The 19,508-nt window shown below is 42.6% G+C and overlaps 8 protein-coding genes across 8 annotated transcripts; 2 read left to right on the top strand and 6 right to left on the bottom strand.

Annotated features, from left to right (window-relative positions):
• Positions 1 to 2,405: 2,405 nt before the first annotated feature.
• COCSADRAFT_355151 (uncharacterized protein) lies at positions 2,406 to 3,024 on the bottom strand. The gene has a single exon (XM_007700661.1). The coding sequence runs from the start codon at positions 2,986 to 2,988 to the stop codon at positions 2,497 to 2,499; it is 492 nt and encodes a 163-aa protein (XP_007698851.1). The 5' UTR covers positions 2,989 to 3,024; the 3' UTR covers positions 2,406 to 2,496.
• A 576-nt stretch (positions 3,025 to 3,600) lies between these two features.
• On the top strand, positions 3,601 to 5,268 carry COCSADRAFT_159418 (uncharacterized protein; the record flags this gene model as incomplete). Its single annotated transcript, XM_007700660.1, has 4 exons — positions 3,601 to 3,678; positions 3,996 to 4,408; positions 4,455 to 5,139; positions 5,191 to 5,268. The coding sequence occupies 4 exons, from the start codon at positions 3,601 to 3,603 to the stop codon at positions 5,266 to 5,268; spliced, it is 1,254 nt and encodes a 417-aa protein (XP_007698850.1).
• Positions 5,269 to 5,333: 65 nt separating this feature from the next.
• On the bottom strand, positions 5,334 to 6,006 carry COCSADRAFT_170267 (uncharacterized protein; the record flags this gene model as incomplete). The annotated part of the gene is made up of 2 exons (XM_007700659.1): positions 5,334 to 5,732; positions 5,782 to 6,006. 2 exons carry the CDS (start codon positions 6,004 to 6,006, stop codon positions 5,334 to 5,336), a joined length of 624 nt encoding a protein of 207 aa, XP_007698849.1.
• A 312-nt stretch (positions 6,007 to 6,318) lies between these two features.
• Positions 6,319 to 6,766, bottom strand: COCSADRAFT_198709 (uncharacterized protein; the record flags this gene model as incomplete). Its single annotated transcript, XM_007700658.1, has 1 exon — positions 6,319 to 6,766. A coding segment is annotated over one exon (278 nt), but the record flags the coding sequence as incomplete, so codon positions are not given.
• A 1,636-nt stretch (positions 6,767 to 8,402) lies between these two features.
• COCSADRAFT_56741 (uncharacterized protein) lies at positions 8,403 to 8,627 on the top strand (the record flags this gene model as incomplete). Its single annotated transcript, XM_007700264.1, has 1 exon — positions 8,403 to 8,627. A coding segment is annotated over one exon (225 nt), but the record flags the coding sequence as incomplete, so codon positions are not given.
• COCSADRAFT_25401 (uncharacterized protein) lies at positions 8,617 to 9,708 on the bottom strand (the record flags this gene model as incomplete). The annotated part of the gene is made up of 2 exons (XM_007700078.1): positions 8,617 to 9,215; positions 9,261 to 9,708. 2 exons carry the CDS (start codon positions 9,706 to 9,708, stop codon positions 8,617 to 8,619), a joined length of 1,047 nt encoding a protein of 348 aa, XP_007698268.1.
• Positions 9,709 to 12,523: 2,815 nt separating this feature from the next.
• Positions 12,524 to 12,862, bottom strand: COCSADRAFT_140183 (uncharacterized protein; the record flags this gene model as incomplete). Its single annotated transcript, XM_007700657.1, has 2 exons — positions 12,667 to 12,862; positions 12,524 to 12,618 (listed from the first exon to the last, which is right to left on the bottom strand). Coding segments are annotated over exons 1-2 (267 nt in total), but the record flags the coding sequence as incomplete, so codon positions are not given.
• A 1,320-nt stretch (positions 12,863 to 14,182) lies between these two features.
• Positions 14,183 to 14,659, bottom strand: COCSADRAFT_309905 (uncharacterized protein). Its single transcript, XM_007700656.1, has one exon. The coding sequence runs from the start codon at positions 14,631 to 14,633 to the stop codon at positions 14,283 to 14,285; it is 351 nt and encodes a 116-aa protein (XP_007698846.1). The 5' UTR covers positions 14,634 to 14,659; the 3' UTR covers positions 14,183 to 14,282.
• Between the last annotated feature and the right edge of the window lie 4,849 nt (positions 14,660 to 19,508).

Genomic DNA, 19,508 nt, shown 5'->3' with positions numbered 1-19,508 from the left:
ATGGAGAAGCTCTATTGCATTTCACCTTGCGAGTATAGCATGACTTGCAAGCTCTTATAACTCGAGTCCTGGAAGTTCTCCTTGATTCTTTGTTGGTGGAACTGGAGTTTTGATCCTGCGCATCCGGAGCAGATAGAAGAGACATCTCGCTAAAAACTAAGGCTATAATTGAGCCAAGATGCAAAATTTTAGAGAGGCAATACTCTGTAAGAACGTCAAGAAGCGTCTAAATGAACGCAGAAGATAAAGAGTGGTTAAGGAGTAGCAACTGATGGTGGCCAAGGTTGTCAGAAATCCGGAGTAAGTGCAATTTATGAGAGTGGAAGCTCATGCCAGCACGGATGCAAGGTTAGACGTCTACAGCTATCAAATAATGTTCATCACTAATCTATTGAATGGAAAAGCATTTCACTGCTCATATCGCTACTGAACGCCACCTTTCTCCACTATTTTCCTCCTGCTCCTTTCGGCTCAACTATCTGTCACGCTAATGGCTCTCGTGACATGCTAGGGACCAAACTCGCCCGTATCTCACCTCAACAATTGCAATCATGACATAGTCCTATTGGTTGGGAAGCACGATCTGCTTGAAGCGACCTAGAATATCACCGTTTTGATGTGGTTGGAGGAAACCCGCATATGATAGCATAGAGAAGATGCTGATGGAAAGTTACGCTGTATGAATACAACACTATATTACAAGGTGACTTATGAGTCAAGAACAGAGCGAAATTCTGCTTCAATCACTGCAGGGCAGTCTTCCAATCGAATCTCTTCGCCTGCTCTGCTAGGGAAACCATCTGGTAGAATGCCCTGATAAACAGGGTATTCGATATCCATGCGTTTCTCTACAGGAGGCGAGCATGATTCGCATGCTTTGAAGTGGTCTAGAACAGGGTTTGGTGTGAGTGCCTCATCGGAAGTAGCATAAGCAGGTATAGGCATATTTACCGTAGATACTCAATGATCTATGTCTCAACCAAGCTACTCTTTTTGCAGTATATGACTTCGTCAGTTGATCGACGCTCACTATCTGCAATGGTAGCTTCTGTCGATCGATACGAAGAGGTGGAATGTAGCTCTAGGAAGCTGAGCTGGCGACTAGACTTAGACCTTCCCAGGCCTAGGATACACGAAAAGAAACATGAACGCAGCCACTTCAGTACGATTTCGCCGCTGAAATGACTAGCATCATCTCTCCTACCGGGTGGGCAACATCTCTTACTAAACTCCTCGACTCTTTCGACTGTTTCCTCATATGCTTCCGTACGACAGAAGTCCATTTGGCGGAAATTTTCCACTGTGAGTACCTTGACGTCCTCGACTCGTCTTATCGAGCAGTAAGGCGCTAAGGGTCGCGAGATCCTTATTCGAACATGGTGGGTACCGCTCGCACACCAGACATCATGGAAGTATGTAACATAAGGCTTCTGGTCATCCGATGGCTTAAATTCGATGCGTATGTGCTCGGGTGTGTCGTCATGGGATTCCGTTACATGGTGTACCCAAGGCTCATGGCAGGGAAATTGGCGCGGGCAATAGCGGCATGGGAAGTTCCTAGCCCCTGTGATATGTCAGCTCTCAAAGTTTCTAACTGTGAGTTTGGTTGGAAAACAAGTGTCTTACAAGTGTGGGAAGAGACCGGTTTCTCTTCGCGTGATCGCTGGTCTGAAAGGTTAAGCTGAAAGGTCAGTTCCGTTCTTGTCCTTCGGATTTCGGATTGGAGGATTAGTGACAAATCACATACTTGAGGCGCAGATGCAGGAGCTTGAGCCATTCTAGCGGTAGATCAGGTTCGCAATAAGGCGTCGTTTGCACGCTTGCTGCAGGCAGGCAACCGGTGAGGGTCTGAAAGGGCGGTGAGGCAACGGATGAAGGACCTCTTAGCCTCACACGAAGGGTACATGATATATGGATACTTCAGCCACCAGATTGACAGCATTTGTCAGTTGTTCCCGACACTCAGAGGCCACTGTCGGACAGGTGGCGCTTGCCGACGAACGGCATAAACGGTACGGGGCAATCCACGCGGCACGCCTCCAATAGCTTGGCTAGGCGCTGGAAGCCATCATCAATCCGAGCAAGAGAGATGTTACCCATGACACAGTGAATAATACTACAGGAGCGCATTGTTGACTTACGCTGTCCCGAGATTAGCATGACAGACTTGGTGATAGTGGGTCTCATCACAGATTGCGTGGCCTAAGGTTATTGAACACTACGCTAGTCAAAACCACATAGGGCGATACTGCGGGTTTGGTATGATGAAGCGATCAGCACATGCAGGAAGATCGTTCAATGAGGCAGTTGATGCGTTAGAAGTGAGGTTACTCGGCCCGAGCCTCCGGGAACGACGATGTGAGCACTCGTAGCGTGAGTGAGTAGAGGTGCAGGCTCTCGAAGTGGATACTGACAGTATGCACTTGCCAATCATCACGATTGAAATCAGTCTTCAATCTTAGCTAGAAACTGCATTGATTCGTCCGGGCCTTGAATCTATACATAATTCAAATCGTTTTGCAAGAGCGATGTCAGCTCCTCCTCTAGTCGCAAAGAGAGGAGCTTTTGGCAATCCTCTAAGCCAAAGCACCGATGCGGGGACGTCACACAAACGCCTGCCACGACTAGACTATCTCTCTCTACCAATGACAAGGGAAGAAATGCTGAGTATTCAAAGTCGTCTCTTGAGATAGGGTGAAAGTTGATGAGTACGCAGGGTTGGCCTTTGTTAGTCCATACAAAGTGGACCCTCGTGTCTTTTTCCACCTCCGAAACGGCATGCTCATCAATGGCCTTAGCCTGTAGTTGTACGAGCTGGTCGGAAATAGACTGGAACTTCACTGGCACAATTATTGTGTATTTGGCGTCCCTCGGGAATTCAATGAACGCTTCAACAGCATTCGCCGCCTGTTTTTGGATCAGCGGTGGTATCAACAGGGCTTGCCCACATACGATCGCGTTGTCGACAGGTACCATAGCCTGAGCCATCTGAAAGTGAACGTCGCGCAGATAGGTAGCCGGTGAGGGTCTGAAAGGGTAGCAAGGCAAAACTCAAAGGATATTTCAGCCTTGTCGGTTTCGTAGATATATTTACGTCAAACTTCAGACCTTACTCTCTCCTAAGCCTTCAACCCTAGCGACACCAAACCTAGCATGGAATAGCTTAATCGAGACATCCATAGTAACGGACGAGGAGTGAACGTGGGTACGAGTCTAGAATACCTTGAGCGGCAACTTCATGCAGGGCTGGCGAAAAAGAAGCTGGCATGGCAGACTTGGCGATATTAGGCCCTTCACAGCTTACGAGGCCTGCAGCGGAAAGGCCTCTGACTGAATGCTACGCCGATCAGATTCATGTGGGGCTATACCGCGGGTTTGGTAAGCCGATAAAGCCACTATTGGATGGTCATTCGATGAGGCACTTAATACGGCAGAAGGGAGGTTAGGCGACCCAAGCCCAGGAGCAACGTCGTGAACACTCTTGGCGAAGCATGTTCTCAAAGCGGCTTAGTTTCAATCCCAGAACTGGGACTCGAAACTTATCCCCTTCGAGACCACCACAGTTGCACCTGCAAACCTCGACGCCCACTCTCGAGAGAAATGGCATTATCTAGATCTCGCACCGATTTTGCAATAGCTCTAGATTCCTTTACACCGTCTAATGTCTTGAGAGACGAAGTAAGTAAATCCCAAAAAGTAAGAAATAAAAGGTAACAAGAGTGATCAAGGTCTTGCTTGCAAGTGTGCATCGATTCTTCAGAAGAGGAACGGCAGATGAGTGTTTTAGACTGCTTCCAGAGGAGTTCAGGTCTGATAAACCATCCAAGCGGATAAATTCTCTCCGGACCCCGGTCCCAGCCACACCGCAGCCACACCAATCACGGGACACTCTAATCTCGGCGGAAAGATACTTCCGAACTTTAGTCCCAGACAAAGGGAACAGGTTCAAAAGATTAGTAAAGGTTGCTCAACGTATTACTGAGTTTCGAATCCAGGAGAGTGTTGATCCAGGCAGAGTCTACGATGAAGACTCGATCGTGGAAACCCCAATCATACGGACAGGGGCGGTTGTCGGTCCAGGCAGCATCTCCGAGGAAGACTTGATCCTGAAATCCTCAATCGCGCGTGCAGAGGCGATCTTCGAGAAAATATCTTCAAAGCAAGATACCAAAGCATACCGATACAACCTTCTCTACTTCAGCAATGCGGTAGATCAATACGAAAGCCTGCAACTAGCAGTTTCACAAGGACGAGGCAACAAATCGATCGCTTTTGATAAGATTTCCAGGGGGGATCAGAAAAAGAGAGAGATTGCAAAAAGAACATACGCTGATGCCTCTCGATATTTAAGATGTTCAGAAATAGGAGGTCCAGGTTCTCTTTTGTCAATAACCGCCGCCAAATTCGAGTAAGCATGGAAAGTCTCAAATTTGACCACTGCTAATGTATAGAAGGATGGAAAATCTTAACAACGAAGACATCCAATTACTGTGCAATTATCGCAAGGCTCATCCTTCTATCGAAAAACAGTCCAGGTCTTTGGATTTCACCGTGGTAAACGAACTTGTCAAAGGTCTTTTGGCACAAGGCATTGAGAGCGTCGATATCACGAAAGGACTTACCCGTTTGACAAAACTCCTTTGCCGTTATGTAGATACGAAGTCACTTACCGAGGACGGCAAGGTGCTCCCAAAACTTGTCACCGCAGACAGCAATGAATACCACAATGGTGCTTCACAATCGCCAGTAGGACTTGAACCTGGAACAAATGTCAGACTCTCTACTCATACCGTTTCTCTTGAACAACAAGGACCTGTACCCATCTCTCATGCTCTGCAAAGCCAGCAAACATATCATGCTGCAGAGCCGCACACGAACATCGCCAAACGACGGAGGATGTCCGGAAATGAAAGGCCGCAGCTCCCCACGATATGCTCAGTTCTAACGCCAGAAAATGATAGGAGTATAGCACAAGCAGAAGGTCAGGAATCCTCAATGGATACCTTGATCTACTCAGAACAGCAGCACAACACTGTACCACCTTGCGAACAGGTGAGCAATATAGAGCAAGGGAGAGCTAGCATAACTTCTCTTGTAGAGGCCCAAGGGGAGCTTGTACCAATTTTAGTAGAAATGGAGGTAGGCCAGTAGCCCACAATATCATCTGCTGATCAAGCTGACTATGGACAGGACACAAACCTGCCCTCTTATGGGTTGTCAGATCTGTTAGGACATGATGAAACAAGCTATTGTTTCGGTGAAATTTAAATCAGATTCAGCTACAAGTTGAAAAGTCTTCACCGACGAGCTGTCATTCGCCACATCTGGTGATGCTATTCGACTTTGGATGTGAGACGAGGAACGAGGAGAAAAGGAACTAGTTGCGGTGCCATCTCCAAACTGGCATTCTGTAGTACCAGGCAAAGTGAGTCTGACTGTAATGGTGCCTCGCTTCTTAAATTGGGAGCCGTAAGACTTTGTACAAGGAGCTTCTTATTCATGTCTGTAACGCTGGCAGGTTTTGACGTGGGGTCCATCTCTAGGATGCGATGAATTATCGCCTCGTGTGTTTCCTTATCTATGGGAAGACACTGAAGGAGGAAAATTTCGTCATCACTTGTGTGGAGCCTGGCTTCGTGAAGGAGTAGCACCGCGGCCCGGGGATATGCGTTTTCATGCGGCTCCGGCTCTCGGACCGCTCTACCAGTTTTCGTTACAAGGTCTTTGTATTCCTTGTGCATTGTCATTATCTGCAGTAACATAACGTGACTGCCTGCTTACGCTGTTGAGAATATCGCTGCGAAGTCTTTCAAATTCTGAGATCCACCTGTATGCGAAAACCCCGTCTTTCAGCTTCGTTATGCCCTGTAGACGGGATTGGGATCTCAAGAGCGGTGCGATCTCTTCAAGATCCTTTTGCAAAGCTGGTGTTTTCTTAAGGTTTGCAAGTAATGGCACTCCAATACCCTTACAGGTCGATTCTCCGCTAGCCTCGTGATGAGACATGTTTTCGATACGTAAAAGTGCAACTAGAAATGTTGGTATTCAATTGTAGTTAGCGATGCCTTATACTAAGGAACATGACCGAATGTTGGGTGCAGCGAGCGCTATGTGGGAAGTAACCGTGCACGTCCAGGGCCGACCTCGCTCCGGACACTTGGCACCAATGACCCACATAGTAGCGCAAACACGGTAGCTAGGAACACTTAACCCGCTTATCACATGCAATCTTGATTCGCCACTCTTCCAGATTTTTCAGCATCACATGCACAGCCTTTTTGTTCCTAAGTGACTGAGTAACCTCAAGATCTATTCTTTCCATTACTACTAGATAACTACCCCACACTAGCTAACCAACGAGCGATAGGACGCTACACCTTGACAATAACATTGCACCAAACACAATAACTTGTAGATATACTATACACCATTTGTTACGCGCTTGTCGCCACTAGTCGAGCGCGCTTGAGCATTATCACTTCGTAGTCCTAAATCTGCTGTTGTATAAGAAGGACAACTGCTGGAAGCTCTATTTGCGGGTTGTTCGTGGCTATTGAGCGAAGTGGATTGCTGTGAGGTGGTGGGCTGGCTTGCGGAAGGATTGATGTTATGTCGGGCCGGCTCTTGGGAATTGGACATAGCGACTCAATAAAGACTGTCGTGAAGTCAGTCCGTGGCAAAAGTAACTGCTGCTCCGACTTTACTAACTCGAATCTAGATCCTGTGCTTGTTACAGAAACCCGAGCTGTTGACCAACATAAGAGGCTGTCTTAGTTCTTTTGAAAAAAAAACTTTACAACGTATAGTAAAGGCTGTAGAAGATATATCAAGCGTAGCAGTGACCACTGCACTGTAAAAATATGAGAAACAAATAGGATATGGAGTGCACGCGTGGGATTTGTCGAGGTATCGAAGGCCTTGGAAAAAAAATGCCTGAGCAAAGTGGATGTGCTATGCAAGGTGAGGAGCGGTGACCTTGAGAAACTGATAAACTGGAGATTGACCAAGGTCCTTTATACTAATACCTACAATCCTACGCACACTTGACTCTCCTTCTATTGCCTACAACCACGCCTCTCCTCTACGTTATTACGATCAACCGTATTCAGAAGTGATAACCGAGGGCCATATCCTTAGATCAGACTAAGACCTGCATTGTCTGCTGTTGCATCTTCAAATCTACAGATGCTTGCAAGAAAGAGGGGGCTCACAGACTGAATCGGGCCTCGGCATGAAATGAGGCGGCTAACATGCCAGTATGCATAGACCATTACCGCATTAGCCTCCTCCTCAAGATGCAGGTTGATTGTTGCTTCTGACGACCGTTGTTTGAGTAAATTGGACTTCAGATAGCTTATTTCTGCGGTAGTATATCCCGATCTCAATGATAACAACAATTACTAGGCGGATCTTGCTGCTAAGATCCTGTGGAATTGACGTTGATATTAATGGTACACAATAATCACAGTATAGAAATAAGGGCGAAGACAAGGAAAGCACAGGGATGCAAAGCAGGGGAAATCAAAAGTAGAGAGAAGCGAAGCGAAGAAAAGCGAAGCGAAGAAAAGCAAAGCGAAGAAAAGCAAAGCGAAGAAAAGCAAAGCGAAGAAAAGCGAACCGAAGAAAAGCGAACCGAAGAAAAGCGAAGCGAAGAAAAGCAAAGCGAAGCGAAGAAAAGCGAAGCGAAGAGAAATATCTTACTACCTTGTAGAATTAAGCGACCAAACCTATGCCTCTTCTTTGCGATTGATGGCCTTAGCACCGAGGGCAAAATTGATGACCCTAGCCAGCTCACCCAAATATGTCCGCACATGATATCTACAAATGGCTCGCGCACTCATTCCAAGGTTCTTCATCCGGATACCGCACGTGATCTTACGCATTTGGAAAGTGGGGCAGGCATAGCGTGGAGGGGTAGTTGCCGCCTGAGAAACTCTCATATGATCTCTTTTGGGCACCAACAAGAATCTGTATATACGCATCTTTTCTCTCACCTAGCCGCCAGTTAACCTGTACAGCTACCCCAGCGTGTTGTTGTTGTAACCGTTTTATGAAGTAAGTAATTATACTTGTACTTTAGACTGCGCTGACCTATTGCGCATCTCGTAGCTATCATTTGAGACGGATTTGAATCACTACTGCTCGAGCCTTCGAAACGTGTGCTTCGTTTCTTCTTGCATCTACCAGGAAAAGCTGCTTCATCGCGGACTGTAGGACGACCATCCTACAATTCAGCCAGTCCTCGCTTTGACACACGTTGAAAACATTCATCCGCTCAAATCTCCAACTTTAGAAGATCTCGGAATCAAGGAGCCCGTGCGATCCAACAACTTTTCGCTAATGCCCGAGGTAGAGTCGACTCAGCACATTCCCCAACGTTTATCTAATGGACTTCTTCTTAGAAAGACCAAACCACAAACGGAGATTACGAATATATCAACTACCATACGTTCGAAGCAGTCGATTATGACAGATCTATGTCTTGGGAGGCTGGCGATGGCATGGTACATGTTGGTGTGAAGGTCATGAAACCACAGAAGACCGATGTGGACAACAACAACATCACGCTTCTTGAAGGGCAAAGTGTGATCGTTTACCGGATGAAGTTCAAATTGGCTAAAAAGGCTGTTGTTTAGGATACGCATTCGACCATATTTCAGTACCATATTCAAAACTGATCAATATTGCCAGCTTGCTATCGTGATCACGGTCTCTGCCATCAGGAAATGAGATCCTAGCGGCGCTGCTGCGTAATATGTTTCTTTCCTCTTCCGACTTCCTGAATTTGCTTTGTAGCATTGCCGTATAGAGGGAGTTCCCTAGTATGGTCTCCCACTCTTCGATCGATGTCATGTGTTTTACTTTCTCCGCAATTGATTCTCCAAGTGGTAAACAAAGCCAGATCTCCAATCCAAAATCCTCATTCTCTTCGAATGGAGGTAGCATGCGCACGGCATCAGTGAGCCTTAGACCATTCCTTTCTTCTGCTTTTCTTATGCAACTTTCTTGTATACCATTCGAAAGGTAGGCTCCAAGATAACGGCTAAGCTGGGACACGTCATACCACTGCACTGTTCTAGTAAAGGCAGCCCAAGAAGCATCCTTAGGACGGCTTAACAGCCTCAGCAGACGGGCATGAGCGGCGGCAGAGAGAAGCCAATCTTCTCGATCTCGCAGATTCGGAATGCTCTGGGCCGCAACCATGAACGCTCTCTCTACTGAAGTTTAGTCCCAGACCAAGACAAGAAAGATGAACGTACCAAGTGCATCTGCCGCACCTTGTTCGGCAGTAGCCACGTGTTGTCTGGCAGTAGCCGCTTCGATTGAAAGTTCTTGACAACCACTAAATGCGCTAGCGGCTTTAGTGAGTGATGGAGGATGCGAAGCCGCAGCCCACCATTGGTTAAGTTTGTGTATGAGGTCGCTTTTTCGATACAGTGATGCCATATTGTCGACCGTCCTTGCTACTAAGACAACGCATAGCAATACTTCAGGGCCTAGCTCCTTACGAATTGCTATGGCAATGTCATGTGCACGACTTCGCATACTTCGGCGTCCAGAAGACATGTCGCTCCAGGACGATGCATCTTCCTGTAGAAGGTCGTTAAATCGTTGAATGATTGTGGTTGGAGGCTGTTGGTGCATAAGCCCTTCGAAGGTGTGTCTCGTATTCTCTATTTTCGCGTATAGGGTATCGTCGTCCAACATGCTGTGAGCATCAAACTATCACTAAGAGCGAAGAGAAGAATTGCCAAGAGAAGGGAGTAGAAGTGGAGGAAAGAGAAGCGAAGAGAAGCGAAGCGAAGAGAAGAGAAGAGAATCGAGACCTGCAACGCTAGTTCAGATCCGTGCTAGGCTGCAGAACCGGGACAACGGATGCCGTGCCAAGTCGTATCTCCCATGTTCTCTTCTTCGCACGTGGCATATTGATCGATACTTTCCAGCTTGGACGGATAGACGGATGATATGCCAGAATAACGCTGTACTGAGGCATGCGGCACACAATGCTTTACCTGAAGATCAACTGGCCATAGTTTGCATCATTATACGTGCGCCGGCGAACACTGGCACAGCTGCATCAGCCTCTGCAAGGCTCCACTGCCGATCGCAAGTTAGACATTGGCTTTGTGGACGATCCGAACGCCAGCGTAAACTCGAAGTGTTAATGATCACATACCCTTATACCCAGAGAGCTCAAGAGCAATCCGTTAGCCAACAAAGCGTCCAAGGTGTGGCTCGACCTTGGTCGATATGCGAGGGAGGTGCTCGCCGCATAAGACAGCCGCCGGTTTGTTCTTAGCTTGAGATACTATCACCCTAAACGGTTTGTGTGGGCACGCAGGATGACTTTATCTGCGGGAACGTGCGACAAGGTCTTGATATAACGAAAGTGACAAACTACAGGCAAGGGAGCATGATACCATATCCAAGCACAGTTCGCTCACTCTGAAGAAAATGTCGAAGCAGAAGCGCTGCTGGACGGAAACGATCCTCGAGTTGCACGAACACATCTTTACCACCTAGCAAGCGAACCCATTCGGGCTCTCCTGTAAAGGGAGGAAGGGTAATAGTGGATCGAGCGCACTGCCGCGTTATAGTCCGAGACTGTGGGAAGCCTATATATGGCGAGTTCCAGGACTAGCCTTCTGGCTGCGATAGAAGGCTGCATCGCAGGATACGAGTCGTTGTATACGTAGGTCAGCATGCTTCAATGCGATATCTCCCCGAACAACCTTATGGTGAATTGGGATAAGGACAACCCTCCTGGCACGCCTTCTTAATTGACCTAGACCTTCCTATCAATTGAACCAAAAGCTTTACATATTTTTAGCAAAAGGATGGTATTAGAAAGATCTGGAATTTTTCCCTTGCGACGAAATCAACAACCACTGCCCACTAATCAGCGAAGAAAGTCCCCAGATTTCAAGTAAGCTTCAGATGATTGAATGATGTTTTTCTATGCTGCACAATCCGAACAAAAATGAGAGCTACTAGACTAATTAACATCGGCATAGCTCTACGAGCGTTTCTTCAATGCGTAGTAGCGCAGTTTTACTGCACCCGGCGACCGGCTAGGGAAGCGTTCACATACCTCTCCCCACTCCATGCCCTGTTTATCCTTTAATGAGAGTAAACGCACTTCTTCTGACTTTAGCCATCGCTTGTGCGTCCGTTGGCTATGTCCTCTCGTATCCTCTTCTCCATTCTCATCCTCTTCGTCATAGCCGTCGTTTGAGCGGTCCGTTCCATGACTAGCAGTGTCATTGTAGGCACTGCTCATCCAATTTTTGTTCAAGCTTCCGCGATTACAGAGGTCTGCAGCACTGCCGTTACATTGATACCCTACCAGTACCCATGAATTCGACGATAGCTGGGTCAGGCGGATGACTTTGCCCCGTTCGCCGAAGACGTTGTGACTTAGGGCTACTAGGTCGAGAGAACGATTTGGATTATCATAGCGCAATGTTGCAAATACGACCGAAGAGTCATTTGGAATAGTGCAAAGCGTTAGATCGGTGATTTGACAAGACATGCCAGATCCAGACTCAAGGTCCATATTGGTTCCATCTTTAGCTGTTGTGCCGAGAGAATTCGATTCTGAAAAGCGAGTTTGAGACCCTTTATCGATATCAAGCCGCTCTGATATCGAACTTTGTTGTGATTGGCTCACTTTTACTTGTTGTGGTGGCTTCGGAGGTGTTGCATTGTAGTCCAACGTTCTAGGAGCAGTGTTTGATGGCCCACGTCCCGTCTCAGGTGTCCAATCCCTGCGTCTATGCCGTTGGGATATCGATGAAGGGATGCTGCATGAATCATTGCGGCTGGGTTTCTCTCCAGAGATTTCCCCAGTTTTGCTACCGCTGCCTTGTCTGTTCACCCCACCCCTACTGGGTTCTTGACCAATATCTTCTTCTAGCTCCAGTCCTTCGGGAAGAGTCATTGTTCCTTGTGCTTGCAGTGGCTCTTCGGCCACTCTCTGGACATAAGCGCCGTCGCGATGTTCTAGATCGTAGAGATCGGTTAGAGACAGGGCTGCACTTATGATACAATCTTCCTCGTGGACAATACCTAAAGGACTAGGGAAAGAGCCTTCATTAGTACTAAGATGGAAAGCATGGTTGTCAGGATGCAGCAGAGGCGTTGGTTCAGGCATATGTGTAGATTCGATCATGGAGCTCGGTGCTTGTCGCTCAGCCATCCTTTGCCGCTTCGATGGATGAGGATCATCAAGCTCTAGAACCGGCACAACGTTCGGCATTGCTTCCAGGGTTGTTATTGTGCCATCAACAACCGAAGATTGATGCGATCGTTTTTGGTTTTTTGACGATCCATTTCCCACACTAGCGATGCCGGAGAACGTTTCGTTCTCCACTAGTGGTCCTTCTTTGACTGTGTCAACGCGGCTCGGTGTACTGATCAGGCAATGCCACTCACCATGATAAGTACGTTCAACATCCTCTATAGGCAGAGCGTACTCTACAGCTGTATAGAGATCACCACGCTGTTTGGTGTGGTCTCTACCATTAGCAGTGGTAAGATACTGGCTTTTGTCCTGAGAATTGGGGGAACCGTTGTGGTGATTGCCAGTCGCGTCACTTTCGGTAATCGAATTGAAGTCTATCCGACATTAGTGAAACCAGCACCACAATCAACTTGAGTACTTGCCTCGACCGCCTCCATGAAACGACTCATTCAAGGTTAAATCCAATGTTGCGTGGTCCATCACTCCCTCATCGCACAACTTATGGCGAAGCTGATAGTGACTATCGCCCATTGCAAACTCATGGTTGCCTATTCTGTAGTCTGCTCCAAATCGATCGCACTTTTCCAAGTTCATGCCCTCAACATCTTCCACATGGCCTGTTGCCTGGACTTGAAGTGTCTGTTGAGGTACGGTGGGAAGGTTGCTTTCGCTTTCTAGGTACGACTCAGTCCGGATTGATTCGCTTACACGACTAAGAAGCAAGAATTACCTTGGAGTGGCAATCCTGAAGATTGAGTCGCTACTTCTCCATGATTTCTACGAGCATTCTGTCCGGTCTTCTTGGCCTTAGGCTTAGATTGCGTACTCTTGAGTAAAGTAGGGTTGTAATGTCTGAACTGAGATAAAGAGTTCTGAGGAACTGAAGTAAAAGTAGCCATGATGGGATTTTGATAGAATCTGATGAACTCTGGTTGAAAGATAGCTTAGTATCTGTAAGCTTAAGTAGAAAATCATTCAGTGAGCTAAGGCCCTCCCTAAGTGAGCAAACATCGAGCTCGGAACGCTAAATTGATTGCAGTAGGCTATCTTCGGTGTCCCCGAAGCGACCTTCTTCATTTAGCCGTGTCTTACTCTTGACTCCACTACTGCTGCGAAGGCTTCCAAGGGTTTGCATGAGTCCATGACCGGGTCTGTTCATGAAACAACCAATTACACCAGAGGGAGTGGTCGTGATATCTATTTGACCGAAGGAGTGTGGGTGACGACACCGGAAACCAGAACTAAGACACAAGCATGAAGGCTATCCATTGGACAGCGCTCTACCTTCCGTCAAAGCAGTGGCGGAGACGACTGTACTCATCCCTCATAGTCCATGCTAACTCGATGCCAACGCCGAGCTATTGACTGCAGGCGTCTATGCAGACAGCCCCGGCTGGTCACACTGCAGCGTTACAAATGATAAAAAAGCGCTTGACCGCGTCATCGCCAACAGATCCAGGTCCAGCAGAACGCGGATAACTAAGCTCGGATTAGCCAGCGTGTTGTGCAGAAGGACCGAAAGTTGAAGGAGGAGGCAATGTTGGGTGGCCAGAGCTGAGACATGAGCGCCATTGACCGGAAAATATGTCCTTCCAGCTAGAGCAGAATGCAGGCACGGTTCTGTTCATCTCTTACTTGCTACGTCAAGGGCAATACCGAGCCGCCAGCTGGTTGACTCCTGACCTCTGCCCCTTGCTTATTGCAATGCAACACTGCAACGCTACAGACACTACAGATGTGCTATACGTGGCGAAGTATTATGAATCCCTGAGAGCAAGGCTAGCGTCTTATGAGAGCGGAAAATCGTATCCAGGAAGGAGAGAGCCTGCTCGGGCATGACGCGTCCTAACGAGGCGAATTGGAGGGTGCGCTCCACCAAAGGAGCAAGGAGGCAGAGTAACCAGAGCTGAGTTTACGGCATGGAAGCTCATGCAGAAGCACTGATGCCTCAGTGATCCAGAGAAAAAAGAGAAAGCAAACAGGCTAATCAATCTGCTTCATGAGGGACTGAACCTTGCGAGGGGCGGACGCCCCTCCTTCAGCCGTAGATGTGCTCCGGATGAAGCCAGTACAGCAAGTATCGACGGAACCTAGACATAGTGGACGATAGACATCCTGCTAGTATATTCATCGCTGTTGCTGTGTTGCGTTGCGGGGAGAAATTCAAAAATGCGTTAATTGTTGGGGCCCGGCGTGTGCGAAGTCTGGGGTAACCAGACTCTATCAGGACCGAAGAATCCTGAGAGAGGCGGTCAATGGAGAGAAAAAGGGGCACTAGAGCAAGGCGGCATGATTCTTCCAAGGTGGCAGCCGGGTATGAGAAAATTGCCGCTTGAAGGATGGTTCGGCCGTGTAGGGAGAGGGTGGCGACTGGGCGCAGACGGGGCATTGCAAATCGAATAGATGAGAGTAGAGAGTATTGGGTGATGAAGGGGATAGAAAATGACGTTGGAAGAAGGCCTTTTATGACAAACGTTGGAGGTTAGTTTCCTGTTCGAGCGTAGTACAAAAGCCGTACACGAGGTCCGGATTACCTAGATAAGGTGCATCAATTTCCTAATACAGGCTTGCCGTCTAATTGTTTACTACTATAATAGCTAGTAAGATAGTATAGCTAGACTTAATAATTATGTTTACTAATATATTCTTTTAGCTCTTTTTAAATCGCTAATAATCTGTAAATTTTAATATTATTAATATTTAGCTTATATCTATATTTAGCTTTCAATAGCATTTAAAAGCTAATAGAACTATATAGCGTTCTATTAAAGGCTAGAGAACTTTAAATTAATAGAATGTATTAAGAATAATAGACCGATTAATCTACTAATCTAGATTAGTAGATTAGTTATACTATATACATATTTAACTAAGTGTAACTTTATTTAGTAATCTATCTTAATCTTTATTTAATCTACTATTCCTTTATCTAATAAGATTAGATAGATTAAAGAATTAGATAGATTATATAATCTAGGTTAGGTTAGTTAATAACTAACTAACCTATTAGTTCTACGATATACCCTCTTAGACTAAGAGTTACCTTATTATTCTACATTAAATAAATACTCTTAGAGGTATTAATTCTTTTATTAGGATATTATAGTTTATCTCTAGTCTAATATCTCTAAGTAGTGTCTACTCTCTCTCTTATACTCTAAGAAATAGTTAACTAATTCTTTCTACTTCGTTATATAATATTAGTATCTATCTAATCTACCTATTAAGTATAATTACCTCTAAGATTATACTTTACTAGAAACTACTATTAAGCCTACTAATATAATCTAAGGCTAATAAAGGCTTAATAGATTAGAAAACTATTCTCCTAATTAAGGCGTATCTAATTAAGGCTTAAGGTATCTGCGATGCCTAATACTAACGTAATCTACTAGCTACTACTTATATAGAGTTTTATACTAGTTTTATTTCTAGAGTATCTCTTATAGCTATTATTAATCTCTATCTTAGTCTTTACTTTTAGAGTACTTAAGATTAGATATTCTATATTTTCTCTTTATAGTATATACCTAGTAGAGGTATAAAGATTAACATAATAGATTTAGTATTACTTTCTTTTTCTTAGACCTTATACGATTCTAAGGATTACGCCTTTATTAATTTAGCGTATATACTAGTTTATTCTTTACCTATAATTCTATATAGTGCTTAGTATTACTTACGCCTATAAGATTCTTAGCATTTAGATATTAACTATCTTTTATTTCTATATTTAAGATTCTTTTACTTTACCTCCCTAGCTAATACTAAATAGTAATAGGATTTTTTAAATTGCTATTATCTGCGTAGTCACTTATTATAGCAACTACAAGATTAATTTTTCTAATTAGATTAATTTTACTTACTAGTTAACTTCTTCTCTCTCTTATAGTAATTTACTAACTACAGTTAGATTAGTATTTCTCGCTTAGGTTATTATAGTAAGGCTAATATAATCTAATTAGTTGCTATAGTAAAGGCGGCCTAATTTAGCCATCTACTAAGAGATTAGTTAGTAAAAGAGGTTTACTTAGCATTACTATTATTTACTAATTTTAGATAGTATATTAGTCCTTTCTCTACTTATTCTAATTTTCTCTTCTCTACTCTACTATATAAACTGCGCGCGCCTCTGCCTCTTCACTACTATAGCTTCTACTATTTAATTTTCTTATTCTTTAGATTAATACTGCGTTAATTACTAGCTTTCTTCCTTCGTCTATTATAGCTAAATCTGCCGCTAGCTTACTATTGTATGTCTTCCTATTTTTCTTTTATTTACCTTACTAAGGTAGTAAGGCTTTATATTTCTCTATATAGCCTTTTTATATAATGCGCAATGTAATAAATTAAGAGATCTATAAGTAGAATTATACTACTATTAAGGGTCGTTCTTAGATTAACCCTTATATTCTTAACTAGGAGTTTATTAAGTTCTTGAATAAGTCGCTTTATATTATTAATCTTCCTATTCTATATATCTAGAACTTAAAGTATAATACGCTTAGCTAGCTAATTCTACGTTATTAGTTTACTTACAATTAGTCTCTTATAATCTTCTAAGAGTATAGTTATTAATTAGGTTATACTATCTCTAAGCCTAATATAGAGAAGATTAGGGCTTCGCCTATATCTATACCTTAACCTTATCCTAAGATTATTAATCTTACTTCTAGTCCTATTAATACTAATACTTTATCTTAGCTATCTTTTTATAGAAGGTCTAGTAAGACTAAGGATACTCCTAAGAATACGTCTAATATTTAGACCTGCTTTAGTTATTCAGCAACCTAGGCTAATATTATTATTAGTTCTTTTTAAAGTACTTATTAACGCCGTCTTTACTATAAGTACGCTAAAGGTAGATTACGTAGTACTTATAATAGAATTTACTATAATAAGTTTAAGTATAATAGTTCTTATTACAGTGGGGTAACAAAAAAAAAACGTAGAAAAACAAGTTATTATTTTTAAAAGAGGATTGCTCAGCAGCTATAGTGGCTATAGATATAAAAGTTAGTGCGTTTTAAAGCTAAGATCTTCTAGTCTTTTACATAGGTGTCACGTAACATTCTACTACAGCATTAGGTAGATCTATAATAACTTAAATACTTGGAAAAATTCTAAAAGATTTTGAACTTTTAGAACTCTATAGTAAATAGAGCTATATAGCTAATAGTTATATATATAGTTGTAGTAGATATATAGATCACGTGATAATAGTCTTAGCTACTCTAGCTTATATATATAATAGATTCTTAATACATCTAGTACTTAGCCTATACTTATAAAAGCGGTATATTAGTTAGCAATTAGTCAGAATATTATATATATATCACTCTTTTAAATCTTAGTCTCTTAGATCTTTATTTTCTCTTAATAGATCCAAAACTTTCTAAATTTAAAGCTGAAGTTAATTAGCTTATTAACGCTAATATAGCTATTAAAAATATTTCTATCTACTTTTAGAAGCCTCTAAGATCTATCTACAACGCTATTTATCGTATTAATAAAAAAAAGAAAAATATTACTAAGTAAGAAAGAGCTAGTAGAGGCCGGGTTTCAAAGCTTTCTACTAGGACTAGAAGAGCTATTAATAGGGATATAACTAAGAGCCTAAAGAAGATAAATTCTAGATTAATCCGCGAGAATAATCTAGAAGTTTCTACTAGAACTCTTTAAAGAGTTCTTAATGTAGAAGGCTAAATAGTAAATATCTACTCTAAAAAATTAACGTTAAACGCGTCTAGAGCTAGAGAAAGACTAGCCTACGCTAAGAGATAGCTAAAAGAGCTTCCTAATATTATTTTTAAAAAGATTATATTCTTAGACGAGTATAGCGTTAAGCGTAGATATAGATCTTACTTAGAATATACTAGAAAACGCGGTAATTCTAAAGGTAGAAGAACTTTAGTTTCTAGTAAAACTACTAGTACGTTGTAGAAACTCCTATATATATAATATATATCTACTAGATATATATAATTATTATATATATATATTTTATCTATATCTAGCTTACTAATAAAGTTCTAGGTTATAATATAACTATCTAAGTTTAGGCCGCAATTTAGATAAGTAGAAGATTAGATATAGTAGTAATAAAAATACCAAAATCTACTATTTCTTATCACTCTTACTACTATATTAGGCGGTGTCTAATACCCTATATAAAACTAAAAATAAACAGAGGTAAGTTTAATATATATATTTTTAATATATATTTATATATATTTTTAATATATATTTATATATTTATTTTAATATTTAATAATATATTTCTATCTAAGTATATTAAATTATAGAGCTAATTTAAGACTATTTAGGCTAGAGTTTTTAGTAAGATAACGCTAAGATCTATATAGCTAAGAACGTTCTAGAGTAGTTTTAGCGTAACTATATTAGACTTTTTAAGCATCCGCTATATAGCCTAGATCTTAACCTAATAGAAAACGTATAGAGCTTACTTAAGGACTAGCTTACTAAGCTACCTAGTAGGTCTCTTAGCGTTAGCTCTATAGATAAGAGTATAAATACTTTTATTAGCGTAATTAAATAAGAGTAGGCTAATATTCTATAAAGAGATATAGATAATTATATCTTATCTATAAAAACTAAATATACTAGAGTAGTAGAAGCACGTAGCTAGTATACAAAGTATTAGTTTGTAGCTAGAAGATAATAGAAAAAATCTTATTTTAAAACATAGTATTTCTATATCTTAAAAAATAGATAGATAATGTATCTCTATCTTAATATATATTATATATCTTACTAATCTAACTCTATATAACGTGCGGGATCAGTGAGCTGGCCAGCTTACTGATCTGGCCAGCTCACTGATCCCGCACGTTAGTACTTATTACTATATAAGATCTAAAAATAGCAGCGCGAAATATTTAGCTAGAATCTAGAAAAATTACTTCTCGAACTTTAGCATATTATGTAGCTATAAATAAGCTTACTAAGCATTACGTAATATAGTTATTATAAACTACTTGATATCTAGTTTTTAACGGACTAACCCGTTTAAGTATAGGTGCTCTATAAGCTGAGTTATCATCTATTAAAAACTACTACTTTTTTAACTACGTTTTTTTTGTCACCCCCCTGTAATCTTCCTATAACACGTTAATGAACATAATATTAGATATATATAGTATACTTTTCCTATCGTATAATAGTAAGTAGAGATAGATTAACTAAGACGGATTAATAAAGCGATAATAGACGCCTTTTGAATATTTTGTTAACGCGTCTTATA

Source organism: Bipolaris sorokiniana (genome assembly GCF_000338995.1).
Source record: "Bipolaris sorokiniana ND90Pr unplaced genomic scaffold COCSAscaffold_5, whole genome shotgun sequence".
Lineage (NCBI taxonomy): Eukaryota > Fungi > Ascomycota > Dothideomycetes > Pleosporales > Pleosporaceae > Bipolaris > Bipolaris sorokiniana.
This window is presented reverse-complemented; position numbering and strand designations above follow the sequence as displayed.